Here is a 20,024-nt window from a genome sequence, read left to right on the forward strand (position 1 = left end):
AAGTAAAACAACCTTTTTTAAAGAGTATTTTCCAAATCAGATTTTCCAAAATAATAGGATAGAATCAAAACAGAAAATCTTTTTAACTAACAAGATATTTTAACTCAAAAGATATTTTTCGAAATTAAATTAAAACAAGTTAAAATATGGAAAATAAAATCTTTATCAAATAAAATTAAATCCACTTAAATCCTATCAATTGACAATGTACTTAACATAATTACAAGTAGCCTAAAGTAAAGATAAAATACATTAGACCCCTTAATACTCTGAAAAGCTTCTACTTAAGCTTCAGTTCCTCACCCAAGGAACTTTCCTTTGAACTTTCCTTTGAAGCTTCAATTCTGGAGCTCCAGTTTCTTATATAAGGAACACGACTTGATTGACTTCTTTATCCTTCCATGGCTAGCTTAGATCTTGTTTCATGCTCCCTTCTTACTCAAGAATTTCCTAGCATAAACCTGTCATAAATCAAAGCTAAAACCGAAGGTTAAACTTGTTATAGGTTTGCTTAGGTTCCTTGAGTCATCATCAAAACATAAGGTCAACAGTCTTCTTCTTTTCCTCCATTGCGTTGTTCAGGTAAATTTTAACTAATTGATGATTCCTTGGTACTCTATTCGTGTTTTGAAGCCTTCAGACCTTGAAAGCAAAATGTGTAGTTTTGTAGCACTTTGATGATTCCTTGGTACTCTATTCGTGTTTTGATTCTGGATACAAACTTACGGGTGTATGGAAATTCTGTTATAATCACGGCTTGAGGATATCTGTTTAAGCTGCTTGTTCTGTATGCAGGTATTCAATCATTATTTCGAAGAATTTGAAGAGGAATCCCTGAGGGACAACTTTGTTGTTGTGGTAGGTACTAACAACAAACTTTAAAAACAGGACTTTACATATTACTCATATTAATCGTTAGAGCAAAAACTTTGATTGAATAGCTAGCATTTATGATATCATCCTTTTCAATACTTTTCCCTTCAGTGTGAACTTCTTGATGAAATGATGGACTTCGTTTACCCTCAATACACTGAAGCCTTAATCCTCAGTGAGTTCATCAAAATGAATGCTTATAAGATGGAAGTTGTGTAGCGGCCACCCATGACTGTGACAAATGCAGTTTCTTGGCGCTGTGAAGGGATTAAATACAAGAGAAATGAGAAACTGTATCTTTTTCTTATTCTTAGAGGCTACTAATGACTTTGTGAAGTATGACTGTATGATGCTTTACTCATAGCCTCTATTTTTCCGTTTTTCGTGATTCAGGATTTCAAGTCTTCTTGGATGTGGTAGAAAGTGTAAACATATAAGTATTACTCCTTCTATTTTTATTTAACTGTTCTAGTGCGACTAGCACACATGCGAACATGCCAATGCGTAACTTTTAACTTTAGAGTTGTCCAAGGTAATCCAGTATTCCGGTCTGATGTGCTCAAATAGATGGACAAAATGAACATCTCTTGTGATTTTGTCTATAGATTGCTATTCATAGTGTGAATAATAAAACTTGGGCCTGAACACTAATGGGCCTCTTCAACATTAAATGAGCCAAACTGCACTTGGACCCGAAGTCTGAATGGGCTATTATATAACAGGTCCAAATGTGAAATTCATTTGGATTCCCAAACAAATACAAATTATAATTGAATCACTGATAATTCCATTAAGCCTTAGATATTTGATTTAATCAAATTGGTTTTCTAACCAACATTCTTTCTTTAATTGTACTGGTGCTAACGCTAATCCTTCTGTCTTTAATTGATTAGCTTATGATGGAGTATAAACTTAATTTTCTCGTCATTTGATTAAACTAATTAATATGTAATTATGTTGAGAAAGAATATATTCTTGGACCATATCTTTTGCTTCTTTATCACTTTATAATTAAAAAGTATTTAGCAGATAATTATAACATTATTTGATTGGACCACCGTGCAATAGCAGAAATAAATCATAAATTCTGAAAGGCCCTCAACACTTGTATGAATTTTGAAGCCACATAAATTAAATACGGAGTATAATGTTAGTTGCATAAAGGAAAGTTCACATAAAACCCAAAATAAATACTTTATGATCAAGGTAAAGCTGCAGCAAATTTACAAAACATTGTCCTCAAAGCACGATATTTTAGAAAAAAAAAAAGGACATTTTTTTTTGTTTTTATATGAATGGACCCAATTGCAATTTTTGTTCATCTCAAATTAATAAAACAAAATGTTTTTTTTTCCTTTTCTTTAATTTTTCATGTTCGAAATATTGTATTTAGAATTACCATGGTTATAAATTATAATAAATGCATATATAAGAGTGAGGGATAGTTCAAGTGGTTAGAATTTCCTTCCCGATTACATGAGATTCTGAGATCAATTTTTACTTCCGACTAGAGCTGTTAGTTTCTGACCCGAACCGTTAAACCCGACTGTTTCGAACCAATCCGAAAAGGAACTGAACTGTTTAAAACCCGTTTTTTGGAAACCGGAAACTGACCCGACCCAATTTTTTCCAAACCGAAACTGAACTAAACCGAATGTGTGCAAACCGTTACTAACCCGACCCGTTATCAAGCCAAACCGTTACAACCCGAAACTGAAAGCAACCCAAACCGATTACGTTTAAACCCGATAGTAACCCGACCCGTTTTAAACCGAAAATCGTTAAAACCCGATAAAAATCCGATAAACCTAAATCGTTCCAACCTGTAACCCGTTGTGACCGAACCGGTTATAATCCGTAACCCGTTGTGACAGAACCGTTTACGACCCGTAGCCCGTTATGACCAAACCGTTTAAAACCCGTAACCCGTTATGACTGAGTCATTTACAACCTGTTACCCAATATGTTTATGATCTAATCTGTTTCAACCCACTACTCGATAAACCCAACTTATTTATGACTTGACTTGATTATAACATGACTCGTTCCTACCCATTATCTGACTAATTCGACTCGATAATCATCCGACTCAATTTTAACCCGATATGATTTTGATTAGAAACCCGTTTCAAATTGGGTAAACTCGTTTTCAAACCAACCAAGTTCAATCTAAACCGATTATAACCGAAACAATAATGGTTGGACCCGATTTCACCCGATCTATTTTGAACCGAAACCCATTTTCGAACCGACCCAGTTAAACCCAAACTGATTATGACTCGAACCAATTACGACCCGTCCTGATTAAGACCCGAACTGTTTTTAACCGAAACCCACATTAAATGGGCTAAACCCGTTTTCAAACCGACCCAGTTCAACCCAAATTGATTATGACCCGAACCGACTAGAACCCGACCCGATAAGGACCCGATCCGAATAGAAACTGCAATTAAAAAAACCAAACCGAACTGACCCGATAATTTTTCAAAACCGACCCAAACCGACCCGCTTATTATTTCAATCCGTTATAAACCGACCCGTTATAACCCGAAACTGATAAACCCAACCCAAACCCGAACTGTTTAACCGAATTGACACCCTATTTCCGACCCTCGTGTCTCTCTAAACACTAAATACATATATATACTGTACAAGTTTTTATTTTTATAAGGGTCAAATTGGGAAATACAAGTGCCATAGAAACTTGAATATTCTGTGGAAGATGGCCAGAGTGTAATCCAGGAACCAATGCCTGAGCAAACTACTGTTTACGCTCAATGATAAATGTGGCATATGTTGTTTGCCAGCTGCCCATTTTTGTTGCTTCTACAAGGCATCCCTATGAATTTTATTATATCCCTAGTTTATTTTTAGAAAAAGTTTTTTAAATTGTACGGTTTTAACAAATACAAAGTATAGTAGTGCAAAAAATGCAAATGGAGCAACCGAGCAAGTAATAAAATATAATACTACGTAATTACAATTGGTTAAGATGGTAAGAAATGATATTTTATATCCATGAGGTTTAGTGTTGTAACTCTTGTGAGTAGGGCATCATACTATTTTTTTTTATTTATTTATCTTACCTATTTTTTTAAAAAAGTAATAAATTGCTGTGAGAGTATGGGTCTGTTCTCATACGTTTATTTTCAGTTCAGTTCGGTTCAGTTCAGTTCAATTCAGTTTAGTTCAACTCCTAATTTCCTTCTCTTATAAAATATTCAGTTCAGCTGATTTTAGTCTATTAGAAAAGACCCTACTTGTATAGTCTTACTACATATTAACTTGCAAGATACTCTCTTTCAATGAACAATTTAAACTCATCAATATGGATCCAAACATCCAACAAGATCTCATTAACTAGTGTAGTAGTCTATTAATGCAATTAAATCATAGTTATATTAGATCAAATCATGCCTGACTTTAAAAGTTTAGAAAAAGCATATGAGAAAACCTAATTTGAGATGAAACACATGACATCCTTAATTAGGTTCAATATTTCAGGGGTTTTCTACACAGTAACTTTGTAATATAAGATTTTTCGAGTTGTGCTTCATGTTTTGGAAGTTACACAAAGTAACCCTTAGGTGCAATTAGTAGTAAATCTATAGTAATCTTGCCGTTTTACAACCTTACAAGGTTAGTATGGGTTAGCGATTTCTCTCTATACTGTTCCTTACACATTCCAAACAAATATTTTTCTTTATACACTCAATATCAATCTTACTAAAAGTGAGCGTAACCAATAAAGATTAATTGAGATAGTACTGTTTTTTTTTTTTTTTAAAAGGTAATCATAGATTAAATTGTAAAATTTAACCCGATAGGTGACCAGTTTCGACCCAATGTGTCCCATCAACCCAAAATATTCCTAAATCAAGTTGACCGGGATAGAATTAATTATCACCATTGGCAAAGTTGACCACATGCATGAAACAACATAGTATACCAATTACCAAATGGCAAAGAAGTGCTTAATTTTCAATTTCAAAATTGAACTTATTTATCTACAAGACTCTTCCTTCTTTTCTCATCAAATAATGATGTAAAACTTAGAAAGTGATATTACATTACTATTTACTACTACACATTTTATCTTGTCAATTAGTATAAAAACACATCCTACTACCAAAATTTTGCATCAAAATCTCTCAGAGATACTAGAACTAGAATAAACTAGCAAGAAAAAGTGACAGATTACCAACAATATTAACCAAATTAATATAGTAACTTACTAAGCATAATCTTTATAAACTTCCATTTATAATTTCTTTCTGAAATATCCCTGTCAATCAAATGTCCTGTAGCTTCACTACTTGCTCAAAAATAGCAATTCAAAAAAGAAGAAATCCAAATATGAGGAGAGAGAATTAATATGCACACTTCTTCTTCTTCTTCTTCTTATAATTCTGTAACTGAGCTTGAGACTGAGGATGATGCTCTAAAGCTCAAGCTTTTGCTTTCATGGCGGCTGCTTTCTGCCTCTTTCTTTCACTCATCTTCCTCTTTTCTCCATTTCCAGGTATTTTTCTCACATTTTGGCTCTTACCCTCTTCGTTTTTCTTCAATTTTTGCATACCCTTTTTCACCATTTTGAAGGAAAATTTAAGCTTCTTCAGTTTTCAATAGTTTAATTGGTATGTTAAAACCTAGTTTTTGTCACCCATTAGCTGGTGGTGTTTTTTTTGGTAAATTTTCAGTTTGATTCTGCTATGTTGAAGTTGAAATTTTTTTTTGAATTTGATGATTTTAGTTGAATTTAAGACAAATTAATGTGTTAGTTTACTAAATTGAGTGAAACCCAGTTTGGAATTGTGCTAATGAACAGTGATATGTTCTGTATGAATTTCAGCTCAAGGGGAAATAATAGCTGAAATTAAGCAAAAACAAGGGGAAGATGAACCCTATATTGGTGTAAACATTGGAACAGATGTTTCAAATTTTTTATCACCTTCAGATTTGGTATCTTTCCTTCAAGTACAGAAGATTAACCATGTGAGGCTCTATGATGCTGACCCTGATTTGTTGAAAGCCCTTGCTAAAACAAAGATTAGGGTCATAATTGGTGTACCTAATAACCAGCTTATTGCTATTGGATCCTCCAATGCCACTGCCGCGACTTGGGTGGGCCGGAATGTGGTTGCTTACTACCCTGAAACCACCATCATTGCCATTGCTGTGGGTGATGAGGTCTTGACCACAATGCCTTCAACTGCCCCTTTGCTTTTGCCTGCTATTGAGTCGCTTTATAGTGCACTTGTGGCTTCAAATCTTCATTCTCAAATAAAAGTTTCAACTCCACATTCGGCTTCACTGATTTTAGACCCTTTCCCACCGTCTCAGGCGTTTTTTAACACCTCTATGACTCAATATTTGTTGCCAATTGTGAAATTTTTGTCTAGGACTCAATCTCCTTTGATGATGAACTTGTATCCATACTATGTTTTTATGGAGAACAAAGGTGTTGTGCCTTTGGATAACGCTTTGTTTAAGCCTTTGACACCTTCCAAGGAAATGGTTGACCCTAATACTTTGCTTCATTACACTAATGTGTATGATGCTATGGTTGATTCGGCTTATTTCTCTATGAAGAACCTTAATGTCACGGATGTTGTAGTGCTGGTTAGTGAGACTGGCTGGCCTTCTAAGGCGGATTCCAAAGAGCCTTATGCCACTATGGACAATGCTGATACATACAATTCGAATCTCATCAAGCATGTTTTCGACAAGACCGGCTCCCCGTTTCACCCTGAGACCACATCTAGCGTGTATCTATATGAGTTGTTCAATGAGGATCTGAGGTCACCCCCAATCTCTGAAGCCAATTGGGGATTGTTTTATGGAAATACTACGCCGGTATATTTGTTACATGTTTCGGGAAGTGGGACTTTCTTGGCTAATGACACAACGAACCAGACTTACTGCATTGCCATGGAAGGGGTAGATACGAAGACTTTGCAGACAGCATTAGACTGGGCATGTGGTCCTGGAAGGGCTAATTGTAGCAAAATTCAGCCAGGAGAATCTTGCTATTCGCCCAACAATGTCCAGAATCATGCTTCTTATGCGTTCGATAGCTACTACCAGATGGAGGGAAAGTCTCCTGGATCCTGTGATTTCAAAGGCGTTGCCACGATCACTACCTCTGATCCTAGTAAGTCTTTCCACTTTATCTCAGCATCTTATTCTACGAGGAAATCTAATATTATATTTCCATTCTTTCCTGTGTGTAAATTAACCAGAAAGACCATCATTAGGTACCTAATAAATTATTTTTGGCTTTAAACATGATTTTCGTCACTATCTTTAAGAAGTTTATGCTTGAATAACCTTGCTGTCTGAAGTCCAAAAGGCATACAGGATGGAATAGGAATTTGGTTTGCCACCAGTTCACTCTTCTATGCATAAAAGGCAGGGAGATGTTAACTGTTAAGTGTAAAGTTTAGTGAACACAATAAAGTCACTATGCATAACCTCTTGGTGAAGAATTGAAGGCACACTCTTTGGTTATTACTTTTGTTATTGCTTAATTTTTATAGGCGTCTTATTACAGATTAAAAAATGGCTTTAACTATGTCGGTAAATCACTCGTAGCACGAATGTGTAGGTGTAAAGTCTAAAAATAGTTCAAATCTTTTAAAGCATGATTCATGCTGCTAATCCTGTCTTTTTATTTAAAAAAAAGGAAGAATCTTTTCAGTGATGTTGATTTTCTAACATCATGAGCACATTTGTTCTTCAGTGAAATTCTGTTTGATTTTTCCAGTCTTTCTTTATCACATTATGTTTACCAAATAGGGTGACAGTTTAAAGAATAAGCTGCATGATGACAATGCAGAAAATGAGAGATGTTGGGGTCTATAACAACAGTCGGGCATAGGAAAAGTCCTATGCCTTAAAAAGTTAGCTAATGAACACTAATATGCCCTCAACGAACCAAACTACGGTTAGCTTTTAGTTAAGGAGAGAATAAGAGCATTGTAGGATTTTTCGCCCCCTTGTATAATTGTTAGCCATTTAGCCTAACTTGAACCAAATTTGCATAACAACACTACAAAAGACAAGGAATAAAAGTGGGTTCCGCCATACGATATTTTTTCTTAAAATACAACATGCCCATCCATTATTATTTCTCGTCTTCTACTTTATATAATATTGTTTAACATATTGCTTGAACATGTTTAGTAACCTAGTTAACACACATTTGCTAAGAAAACCACACAGTTATGGTTGCAACTTGCAATTTTGCAAACAAGAGTCTCCAAACTATCGGACTAGAATTTGATTAGTGAGAACAATTGCAAAAGAAGAGCAAGTTTTTCTAGCCTAAAAAGGGGAAGAAACACTGCTAAAAGTTTAAACTTTATTTCCCCCCGAGTTGAGGCCCAATTTAGAGGGAATTGGGTGAAAAAAGATTAAAGATGACACCTTTTCATAATCTGGAAATCTTAAATATAAACCAATTTAGAGGGAATTGGGTGAAAAAAGATTAAAGATGACACCTTTTCATAATCTGGAAATCTTAAATATAAAAAACTAGTATTAATTTGCTGATGCTTTGTACTGGAAATACTTGACAAATGGAGCCCAATTATAATTTGTCTGAGTCTGACTACATCTTTTATGGAGTGCATCATGCAAAACAGCAAAAATAGTCTGGCTTTTTGTTAAGTTGGAATGACCTAATATGTTTTATTATATGTTGGGCATCTTGCTACTGAAAATGTCAATGTAACTAGTCCAATATTATGCTAGTATTTTTTTGTTTTTATTATTATTTTCATTTTTTATTTTGGCACTTATACATTTCTATTTATCTGAAATTTTGTAGGTCATGGGAGCTGCATATTTCCTGGAAGGTGAGTGAAAAGAAATCTGGTTTACCTTTGATATTGAATGTTCCCAACTTGAGAGTAATTTGGTATTTGTGAAGGGTGCTTTTAACGACGTTCTATTAAGAAATCTGTCTAAAAACATATTTGAGGTGATTCAATCCAATAATAAAAATTTACTGATATCTTCCTTGGCTGTACAAACTGAGCGAGCCTTGGCTGTAAACTCATTTAACAAGTGACCAAAGGGCAATTTGCCATCTATGTCAGAAACTCTGATGATATTTTCTATTGACAAATTACGAGTAGAAGTTCTACTAACAAGTCTTATTGTATTTCTTCGTGTGCAGCAAGAAGGAAGGAAATAACACAAGGGAGGTGGTAAATTCAACTCAAGTTACTAGTGGATCATTTTTGAGCTATGGAAGCAATCGAAAAAGTTTAATGGATAGTTTCCTGATATCTTTGTGTACTATTATGTTTCTGCGTTACTTATCCAACTCATATTTCTAGTAAAGTAGCTGAGGATCTTTAGGTACATAATGATAGAAGGTAATTTTTTGGGCAACTGTAATATCTTGTTGTAATTTATTCGATATGGTGTAGGTAATATGGTATTAGTAAGGATAGTTATTTATGATCCTGTCGAATTAACTGAACTTTAGAGGAGCGTCGTTTGGAGGTTTGCCGAGTTTATACTTGTGATGTTTTTGGTATGCATAGCATAGTACTCTATTGAAACAATAATACTCATTCGGTATAAACTTGGATGGTGGGTGCTAGATGACTAGATGTCTAAACATAGATATCGCCCAAGGGCCAAGGTCATTAGTAATATGGTATACATAAAGCGAGCACTTCGTTATAAAGGTTTGCTAAGAAATCCATGAAATGCCAATCTCTCATAACATATTTACATCATCTTTTGGAAAAGGAAGGGATCGAAAATTGACAATCCTCATGGCTTCTGATTCTCACAAACACTTTTTATAGTTCTCCCTCTATATCGGAGTGGCTAAAAACTAAAAAGGTAGTCGAAGAAGAAAATTATATGTCACACCCTACTCATTCGACTATTTGCAAATCTACAATCGAAAAATTTGATCATATATGGATTTCACTTCAGCTTAATTTCAGTTCAGTTCACTTCAACTCCAATCAATTCTATTCAGTTCAGCACCTAATTTTCTTCTGTCATCAAATATTAGCTCAGCTCCAATCATTTCAGTTAAGTTCAATAAATGTGAACATACCCTTAACGAATACTGTATATGTTAAATTAAACCATACAAGTACATTTTTTTCTATCAAGTACATAATACTTGCAATTTTCCATTATATAGCCCATGACCAAAAAATGCCTTTTTAATAAAAAAAAAAAAAAAAATCCCATAATTAAAAACATTCAAAATTCAAATGTTGTTCACTCTTCTTCGACCTCAACTCTCTTCTTCTTCCCTCCCTCATCTTCTTCAAATTCAACCCACCAAAAACCCTAACAAAACCCTTAAAATCCCTAATCTCAAATTCAAATTGCTCTTTCCTTTTTCATCAATCATGTCTTCTTCATCTTCTTGGGCTTGCTCTAAATGCACTTTTCTCAACCCATCTTCCCAAAAATCAAACTGCCAAATTTGCCAAACCCCATTTTCTCTCTCCTCTTCTTCATCACCCTCCAAATGGGCTTGTAAAGCTTGCACCTTTCTCAATTCTTACAGTCTTTCAAACTGTGAAATTTGCGACACTCGATCCAATTTACAACAATTGGATTCTATTGACCCGGATGATGATGATCTTTCCGGAGTTTCTTCTGTGGGTTCAGTGTTTTTTCCATTGCGCCGGTGTAATTCGGGTCGGGTTCAAGAACCGGATGATTTGGGTATTAAAGAAAACGGTCAATCTCAAATGGGTGTTGCTCAATTTGCTGATCAAGTTGTTCATTTGGGTGGGCTTCGGAATTCGGGTTCTAATAAGCGTAAATTTCATGACCTAGGTTCTGGTTAGTATGAACTAAACTTTGTGTTAGTTTTTTACTTTATTTTTTTCATAGTTTGTATGTTTGATTGATTGTTAATGTTTGCTTTATTGGCATAATATTGTGCATGATATAATATTTTAATTAAAGTGTCATATTGTATCAAATGAGATACTTGATAAAGTATTCTGTATTCATTATGTTTTTGGTAAACTGGAGAGCTTTGAAAGACGATAATGTATTGTACTTCGTATTATATAGTACACGTGATTGAATCCCGTGACTTACGCTCTCAAATGACTTAACTAAGAGAGTTGACATCCACAAAATATTTACTTATGCTCCATTGGTCCCTACTAATTATAAAATGATATAGTAGTAAGTACTAAACATGTGCAATAAACATTGTTTAATTTTACTCGCTTAGTTTTTACTCGTAGTTAACTTCATTTCTTTATTTTGATTGATAATTAATAACCTAATCATCAGTACGTGATAATAGTTTTTTATTTTGGCAAATTGAATTCATTCCATGCATTAGCACAAGTATACTCTAATGTTATATACGGAGTAACACGGATTATTGCCGGGTTATGGCAACTTTTGGCGGGCAAAACCCTTAACAAGCCAAAACATTTGTACCATCAACAAAGAGAAAGAAAAGATAAGGAAAAAGAGGGTGCCTTGACTAGTAGCAAAGAAAAAAGAGAAGAGCATTATGACTTTATGACCAATTCACGCGGTTGATATGGGTACCACTGTACCTAAAAACCCTAGCTTTCCCTCTCTTCTATAAATCCAAGCTTTCAATTCATTTTCTATCAATGTCCATTATTTCCTTCCAAAATTCCAAGCATTGGTGAAATGAGCAAAGAGAAGTAGTGGGAATGGGAGATTAGTCTACAGGAAGTAATGGGTATGGTGTGCTTGGGAAGGAGTGTGGAATCCAATTCCCTCATTTTTGGGTTTTGGAATGAAATTCCTTCCCAAGACCCCCCATACCAATGATTTTCTGTGGGTTTTCCCTTTCCCAGACTTTTCACATTATTTTGTTTCTAAAGGTTTAAACTTTTTCTGGTTTTCCTTATGCTAGTATTTATTGGCCTAAGATCATATATTTTGGCTGATTTTGATATTTCTAGTCTATGATCAAATATGGGTTATTTGCAGTCTAATGTTAAATTTCATTTCTGGCTATTGGTGGATTTATTTTTATTTATATTTATGTGATTGATCTCTTATATTAATCTGTCATATACTATATTTAGCTCTAAGTCTGTGCTTTTGTCTTTTAAACTTTGTGGTTGTTTGTACAAGTGTTAGCTGCTATCACAGGATCTTAATATTGTCCAAATTTAACTTTCTTATGACACAAATTGGACTCTCTGAACTCATACTAAACTTGTAATTAACCCCTACTAACTTCTAATGGTATCTTGCTTGACTCTTTTGAGCATGATTTATTAAGCCGCAAAGTAATATTCTGTTATTGTTATACTTAAATTTTCCTGTAAACCTTGAACATCTGTTGTAATTGTAATCCGTATTTGCTCAGACTTGGGACTTTGGGAGCTTTTATCAGAAATATGAAACATTAGTGTCAGTATTTGACTAAGACTTGGATATTTGATGAATATATTCCTTGATTTTGGGTTAAAATGAAGTAAAGTGTCCATAAGTTCATACCTGTGTTTTGGTGTCAACTGTCAAGACATCGGCACTTGTCTACTTGATGTAATTTGAATAGTCTGAGTAGCATTGTTGCATAGGTAGAAACATTGTTAGTTCGTACTTGATGTTTTCAAACTCACACAGACTGATGTATACTTGGTATGATTTACCTTTGATGGACTTCAAGAATTAGTTTGACTTGAAGTAGTAGGCTACTTGGTATATTTAGTGAATAGCTACTATTAGAAGTTAGGGGGTTAATTTCAGCAATCAACATAAATCGTTTTGCTACCCTTAAGCTATCCAAAGGTCATGTAAATGTTTTTTTTTGGGTGGATGGTGATTCAAAGCCTCCTTATATGTTTAAGATGTACTAGGTATGACATGGTTACTTAAAGTCAGACTACTTACGTTACTTGTCATGATTTGGAGCAACTGAATCATAGGGCCCTTCATTGCATGGATTCCCTTTATTCATATTTTCAGCGATATCAATTAAGACTGATATTAGCTGATACGGGTGTATAACAGAGGATTGATTCCAGTGTGCATTGTCTTGTAGTTCACAGTTTACTTGTCAAAGAGAAATGTTAAATTATACCCAAGCAAACTGTTTTATACAAAATGTAGTAATTAACTTTTTATTACAGTACTGTTTTATACAAATTGTAGTAATTAACTTTTTATTACAGTGTTTACTAAACACTTTGTTTGATCCAATGAATAGGAATAGTTCCCGCAATTGTGTACTAACTGGAACTTCCAATTGATCTTTAAATAATACATAGTTAGGTCGGTGTCTTATCTCATCTTCGTATACACTTAAATATTGAATGGCCAAAAGGTGAGCTTCAACTTTGTGCGATCCAATTGATTGCCTGTAGGCTGTTGCTAACTCTGAATCTTATATATGGATGGCTCAAAGTGCTCTAATCCGCTCTTTGTCATACTCCTCTTTTTTTTATTCTTATCTTAGGCCACTTGCTGCTTGCTCCAATTCATCTTTATGAATTTTAGAGCTAACACCATCCTTCTTGATCCCAGAACCAAAATAAATGGATAACATAAATACACGCATGCAAATTCGGAAAAAGATTTTATCTGCATTCAGATGAATCTTAGGGCTCATACTTGCACGTTTATAAGTTTCTCATGCCTTCCATGTTTAAATTATTTGTGGAATTTAAGCTGTGCATTCCATAAGGTTTTTTAATGTTAGACTATTTAGCTCCATATAGAAAGTTTAGGAAGTTCCACATGGACTACATCCTTCAGGAAGTTTCCCTTTACCTGTGGAATTAGGCAAGAAACTTGTTCCATACTGCTGAATGCAGAACTTCATGTATCTTTGACAATTACTCATTTCCTTCATTTTTTCTTCTCTGCCAAACCACCAAGTCTGTCGTCTAATCACTAATTTTCATATATGTAGGTGTTTGAACAACAATTGTTTGTTATAGGATCCTGTAGAATAATGTTGCTGAGCTTTTTGTTATGAATAATCACATTGCAAGATATAAATCAATATATCTATCTAAGACTAGTTTACGGGCATTTATTGCAATGATTTCACAACTTACAACAGTGGGAGGATAATGGGGGAATGTTTCATTCCAAACGAGGTTTTATGATCATGAATGCACATAATTACTGGGTGATTTGTATGGCAGATAACGCTGATGCCGTCAGTTGTCTTACTACAAAGAAAGAAGAAAAGACTGTTGCAACTAAGAGTTCAGAGTTGGCAAAGATTGCTGACAGTGCTGTGGGCAATGACTCATTCAAGAGGAAACTCTGTGATTTAGGTGGTTTTATTGAGAAACCCATCATATTAGATGGCTTTCGCGGAGTTAAATCTTCCAGGAAGATTGTTTCAGTTGAAGGTTAGTGCGAAACTGCGAATTCTGTAGATTGCTTTGAAACTCATATAAATTGCTTCTTTTAAATTTCTAATTCCCAGTTGATTTCTTATATCCACTTCTGAAGCTAAACCAACTCAAATTTCAAATACTTCCACAGAGTTTATTGATTAATTTGATAGTGTTAACAAATTTGTGTTGTTTTCCTTTCTGTAGTGATTTTTTTACCCGCCGCTTAGTTGTTCTTCCTATTCATTTGATGAAATTATGGCTCTCTACAGTTCTTACTATTCAAGTTCTTTGCAGAATATAGTTCATTTTGGGATGTGATTAGATTCGGCTAAAAGTGATGTGATTTTAATTTGTGCTTCAGATTCTGAAAATGGCTTTGACTTAGCGAAGGTTGGAAAGGCCAAAGCAGGTACTTCAGATTCCAAGGAAATAGCTGAAGATACTGAAATTGAGGAAGTTTCAGGTGTGATAAAGATCCTTTCTTACAATGTGTGGTTCAAAGAAGAATTAGAGGTGCACAAAAGGATGCAAGCAATTGGTGACCTTATTGAGCTACACTCTCCAGATGTTATTTGTTTTCAGGTTTCTAATTGTGGCTTTACCATTTCATGAGATGGCTGCTGTTTATTTCTATGATTTCTAGCATCTGTAAGTTAATTCTCTATGACTTTTTAGGAGGTCACTCCCAATATCTATGACATTTTTCGAACTTCTGCGTGGTGGAAGAAGTATCAGTGTTCTGTCACCTATGAAAGGGCATCCTCTGAGATGTACTATTGCGTTCAGGTGATTAATTCCAGCTCCCCTCTTATATCTTTTCACCAGGAATCATTTTACGTAGCAAGTTGTGATTATGCTAGCAGAATTCCCACACAATTTTTTCATCTTTTCTTCTTCACAAGTTCGATTTTATTGTGTTTCTGTTGGTAATCTAATCCCCCCCTCACCCCCAGACATCAGATTTTGAGCTCTTGAAGACATTTTTTACCTAAAAAACTACTTTTACCAGCAAAATTACTGAATGATGGGTTTCGGATCCCAATATGACTCGAAAAACTGATCTTATATCCTGAATTTGCCCGTCCAAACCAGACCTGGACTATGACTTGAGCTTTGACTGGTCTATGTGACTTTGTGACTATTGTGGTTTGTAAGCTTTTTTAGTCTTATGTCTACTGATTGCTAATTGTTGTGACTCCTAATTCTTCCATTGTCATTTGACCATATCAATGTCCCTGCATGTTGAACCTTTTTTGTCAATGATCCAATTAATGAATTCCTCAAATCTATGAATATAGTCCAATGATTTCCTCTGCAGTTCTAAACTAACAGCCCAATTATTTCTCTTCATCTGTAGCTTATAATTTAATTATTTTTCTCTGCAGTTGGCCAAACTTCCTGTAAAATCATTCCGCTGTAAACCATTTAGTAACTCACAAATGTGCAGAGATTTGGGTGTAGCTGAAATCATAGTGAATCAGAACAAGTCGCTGGTGGTTGCTACTAGCCATCTTGAGAGTCCTACCCCAGGACCCCCAACATGGGATCAAATGAACAGTAAGGAAAGGGTTGAACAGGCAAAGGAGGCCATAAACCAGCTTAAAAGACATCCGAATGTCATATTCTGTGGTGATATGAACTGGGATGATAATCTTGATGGCAAATTTCCATATTTGGAAGGATGGTTTGATGCTTGGGAGAGGCTGAGACCTGCTGAGATGGGATGGACATACGATACTAAGTCCAACAATATGTTGTCTGGAAACCGTAAATTGCAAAAACGGCTTGACAGATTTATTTGCCACTTGACTGATTTTAAGATCATCAGCATAGATATGATTGGAACTGAGGCAATACCAGGTGTGACATTCAGCAAACAGAAGAAACTGAAGAACAGGATTCAAGAATTGATTCTTCCAGTTTTTCCTAGTGATCACTTTGGTTTACTTTTGACCATTACTTGCAGTTAAGTAGTACGATGGCCAAAATTTTGTATAGGACAGCAGGGTTATATCTTACTACGCCAATTTTTCCCTTTCTCCATGAATGTTGGCGTTGCTTAGGCAGCTTTTTTGTATAGCCGGAATGGATGCATTTTTGCAGAGATTTGTGCTCTGAGATCTTGTACATGAATCTTCAGAGAGATTAAAATGAATGATTTTAATTTTTTTCAACTCTTTCATTGTAATGAAATATGTTTTGGATACAAGATCTATTTGCTGCAGTAACTTCTTGCTATTAAGAGTATTAACGAGTTTTAAGGATCGCTGTCTTTAGTACAGCCTCTCCTAACTCGTGATCCAAATACTAGAACAATGAATTGTGGTATAAGTTCATTAGTTACTGCGTACTATGGCAATGTAGCTAATTTAAACTAGCTATTCACTTCATAAGTTCATACATTATTATGTACACTAGTTAACTGTTTCAATTTAAAAAAAAAAGGTGTAAAAATGCGGTGAGCGTGGATCGAACACGCGACCTTCAGATCTTCAGTCTGACGCTCTCCCAACTGAGCTATCCCCGCAAGTTATTAAATATTGTAACGCAAAATATATAATGAATTATAATGCATTATTATATTGTCCCAACAGTCTCCTTATGTTTTAATTGTGCTACGGAGTACTTTAAACATTATATATTTATATCTAATGATAATTAAATATAATGTGCTCATCTCTTGAATATATTGAGCTTCACTTAAATAGTTTTCGAACTAGATAGACTCATTAACACCTATATCTTCAATTTTGGAAATTTTTGACTTTTTTTCGTCCAAAAATAAAAATTGTCGAAAAGTTTACCATGGTCCCTAATACCCTCTGGGAGTCTAATTGAGTGGGTGAAACCATCCAATTTACCGGTTTACAACTTGCACCGATTTCATTAACTTAAGCCTACCACGAACATCTATGACAACATATAATGATCATATATGGTTCCAAACGGCATTACATGACCCCCAGATGTATTCCCTAAAAACTTAAGACTTTGCGACACCAGACCCCGAAACCTCCAAAATTTCTCAAAAAGCGTGGACATTAGCCTTCAATTTTGGAAATTTTTGACTTTTTTTACCCGAAAATAAAAATTGATGAAATGTTTACCATGGTCCCTAATACCCTCCGGTAGTCCAATTGGGTGGGTGGAACCATCCAATTTGCCTTTAAACGACCTATTTATTGGTTTACAACTTGCACCGATTTCATTAACTCAAGCATACCACGAAAATTATGACAACAAATAATGATCATATATGGTTCCAAACGACATTATATGACCCCGAGATATAATCCCTAGAATCTCAAGACTTTTTGATACCAGGCCCTGAAACCTCCAAAATTTCTCCAAAAGCGTGGATATTAGCCTTTAATTTTGAAATTTTTAGACTTTTTTTCGCCCAAAGATAATAATTGCCGAAATGTTTACCATGTTTCCTAATATCCTCCGGGAGTCCAATTAGGTGGGTGGAACCATCCAATTTGCCTTTAAACGGCCTATTTATCGGTTTATAACTTGCACCGATTTCATTAACTCAAGCCTACCACGAACATTTATGACAACAAATAATGACCATATATGGTTCCAAACGGCATTATATGACTCCGAGATGTATCCCTTAGAATTTCAAGACTTTTAAACACCGGACTTGGAATCCTCTAAAATTTCTCAAAAAGCGTGGATATTAGCCTTCAATTTTGAAAAATTTGACTTTTTTCGCCCGGAAATAAAATTTGCCGAAATGTTTACCATGGTCTCTAATATCCTCCGGGAGTCCAATTGGGTGGGTGGAACTATCCAATTTGCCTTTAAACGGCCTATTTACCGGTTTATAACTTGCACCGATCTCATTAACTCAAGCATACCACAAACATTAATGACAACAAATAATAATAATATATGGTTCCAAACGGCATTATATGACCCCGAGATGTGTCCCCAAGAATTTCAAAACTTTTCGACAACGGGCCCGAAACCTCTAAAATTTCTCAAAAAACAAGGATATTAGCCTTCAATTTTGGAATTTTTTACTTTTCTTCACCTGGAAATAAAAATTGCCGAAATGTTTACCATGGTCCCTAATACCGTGCGGGAGTCCAATTGGGTTGGTAAAACCATCCAATTTGCCTTTAAACGACCAATTTACCGGTTTACAACTTACACCGATTTAATTAATTCAAGCCTACTACGAATATTTATGACAACATATAATGATCATATATGATTCCAAACGGAATTATATGAACTCGAGATAATCCCAAATAATCAATAATCACATATACAAGCACTCAAACTAACATACAGTATTTTATACTTAATATTCATAGGTCGAGGAAAATACAAAGAAATTACCACTAAGTATAAAATAATCTAAACTCCATATTATATTTTCTAAATATTGTTATACAATGAAACAAATACGGTTGTCCCAAGTTAAAACATGTGATATCCAGCCAGGCTTACAGTAAGAGCTCAGTTTTTGTTTTTTTTGACGGTGATTTTTATTTGGTCAAAATTTTCCGTCAATCACTATTTTTCTTTTAATTATTTGGTCATGAATTATGTATTTTCGGTGTTTCCATGTCCATGCCCTAGGGCCTAGAGACTTCGTTGTAGATCTTGAAATCTAAGACTATATTGTAGTCCAAATTATGTCATTCAAATGATTTATGTAAGTAATTGACATGAATATTTGAATATATATGCGACTAAATGACTAATTATATATATTTCACCCGTCTATTTTTATTGTAGAAGTCGTGACACTTTTTGGCATGCTCTTTGATGTATTACTAAGTTCATTAAATAGGTTAAGAATGCACTTATTCATCTTATTCTCACCTATATCCGAGTTTAACTTATTTGTACATTGATATATATATATATTTTTAATATAAGGAGAAATATGACCCGACTTCAATCCTCATGATTTTATAATTCAGTACTTGCGTGTTAAATATTTTAAAGTGAAGGGATAGGTAAAGTCGTAAGGAATCCCCACCCCTTAAGTATCTCCAATACCTCAAGATTGAAAGGTGTAAAATTTACCACCAGTCACCAGACCAAATTTAGCTTGATTTGTATACTGAACTTGGATAACTCACCTTAACCTTATTAACTTAAATATATTTCATTAACTTATTCTTTTTTTTTTCCTTTCTTTCTTCTGATTTTCAATAATTCTTCATGTCACGAGTATAATTTTGTCTCCCTTATGATGGTGATATTCATTTATAATAACTAGATAAATTTTATGTAAATTAAATCACGTCTATACAAGATTTATATCCCAATGTTGAAGATCGTACAAACAACTAAATAAGAGGGCAATAAAATGTATGTTCTATGAGTAATGATCATAAATTTTTAAATCTAAATCTTTTTAAGATGTTGACTTTTTATTAACAAATTAATTTAGTAATAATTAAAAAAAAAAAAAAATCCATTTCTCTAATTGTATCAAATACACGTATAGTGTTATTTAAGCCATCATTATTTCAACTAGCCTTATATTTCCACTTGTCAATTCCTTCATCTGAGTTTAGCCAGTTTTACTAATCACCCCAAAATAGAATTATAATAATATTAAAAATTTCAATCAACTGTTAAATTAGTTGACAAAATTTCATAATATATGATACCATTAATGATCACAGCTAATGAGCTCTTAAATTCATTCTATTATACAAAAATTAAAATTTAATGCAAGTCAGAGGTTAGGCCATTTCAGTAAGTGGGTTCTACCATAATAAGTCACCCCATCTTCTACACTTCTTTTGTGCCACTTCTCACACTCTCAAA

General features: G+C 34.4%; 2 protein-coding genes, 1 long non-coding RNA gene and 1 other non-coding gene across 5 annotated transcripts; 3 read left to right on the top strand and 1 right to left on the bottom strand.

Moving 5' to 3' along the window:
* Positions 1 to 277: 277 nt before the first annotated feature.
* LOC145635397 (uncharacterized) lies at positions 278 to 1,366 on the top strand. Its single transcript, XR_014113839.1, has 3 exons — positions 278 to 582; positions 796 to 858; positions 985 to 1,366. It is a non-coding gene; the product is annotated as an uncharacterized LOC145635397 (long non-coding RNA).
* A 3,690-nt stretch (positions 1,367 to 5,056) lies between these two features.
* LOC145636443 (glucan endo-1,3-beta-glucosidase 1-like) lies at positions 5,057 to 9,342 on the top strand. The gene is made up of 4 exons (XM_081688004.1): positions 5,057 to 5,395; positions 5,726 to 7,027; positions 8,705 to 8,732; positions 9,056 to 9,342. Exons 1-4 carry the CDS (start codon positions 5,338 to 5,340, stop codon positions 9,216 to 9,218), a joined length of 1,551 nt encoding a protein of 516 aa, XP_081544130.1. The 5' UTR covers positions 5,057 to 5,337; the 3' UTR covers positions 9,219 to 9,342.
* Positions 9,343 to 9,905: 563 nt separating this feature from the next.
* LOC145636444 (uncharacterized) lies at positions 9,906 to 16,396 on the top strand. 2 transcript variants are annotated; one of them, XM_081688005.1, is made up of 5 exons: positions 9,906 to 10,704; positions 14,022 to 14,234; positions 14,584 to 14,804; positions 14,898 to 15,008; positions 15,608 to 16,396. In XM_081688005.1, the coding sequence occupies exons 1-5, from the start codon at positions 10,122 to 10,124 to the stop codon at positions 16,190 to 16,192; spliced, it is 1,713 nt and encodes a 570-aa protein (XP_081544131.1). In that variant the 5' UTR covers positions 9,906 to 10,121; the 3' UTR covers positions 16,193 to 16,396. The 2 variants fall into 2 exon arrangements, with proteins under 2 accessions (XP_081544131.1, XP_081544133.1); XM_081688007.1 differs by lacking the exon at positions 9,906 to 10,704 and adding an exon at positions 11,483 to 11,741.
* A 280-nt stretch (positions 16,397 to 16,676) lies between these two features.
* On the bottom strand, positions 16,677 to 16,749 carry TRNAF-GAA (transfer RNA phenylalanine (anticodon GAA)). The gene has a single exon. It is a non-coding gene; the product is annotated as a tRNA-Phe (tRNA).
* Positions 16,750 to 20,024: the final 3,275 nt, after the last annotated feature.

The sequence above is a fragment of the Chenopodium album genome, chromosome 6 (genome assembly GCF_948465745.1).
Source record: "Chenopodium album chromosome 6, dcCheAlbu1.1, whole genome shotgun sequence".
In the NCBI taxonomy this organism is placed as follows: Eukaryota; Viridiplantae; Streptophyta; class Magnoliopsida; order Caryophyllales; family Amaranthaceae; genus Chenopodium; species Chenopodium album.

Bases quoted from the DNA above. Each gene is read 5' to 3' on its own strand.
- LOC145636443 (XM_081688004.1), top strand. From the start codon at position 5,338: ATGGCGGCTGCTTTCTGCCTCTTTCTTTCACTCATCTTCCTCTTTTCT. The intron at 7,028-8,704 runs GTAAGTCTTTCC...GAAATTTTGTAG, and splicing joins GATCACTACCTCTGATCCTA to GTCATGGGAGCTGCATATTT. The intron at 8,733-9,055 runs GTGAGTGAAAAG...CTTCGTGTGCAG, and splicing joins AGCTGCATATTTCCTGGAAG to CAAGAAGGAAGGAAATAACA.
- LOC145636444 (XM_081688005.1), top strand. From the start codon at position 10,122: ATGTTGTTCACTCTTCTTCGACCTCAACTCTCTTCTTCTTCCCTCCCT. The intron at 14,235-14,583 runs GTTAGTGCGAAA...TTTGTGCTTCAG, and splicing joins GAAGATTGTTTCAGTTGAAG to ATTCTGAAAATGGCTTTGAC. The intron at 14,805-14,897 runs GTTTCTAATTGT...ATGACTTTTTAG, and splicing joins CAGATGTTATTTGTTTTCAG to GAGGTCACTCCCAATATCTA.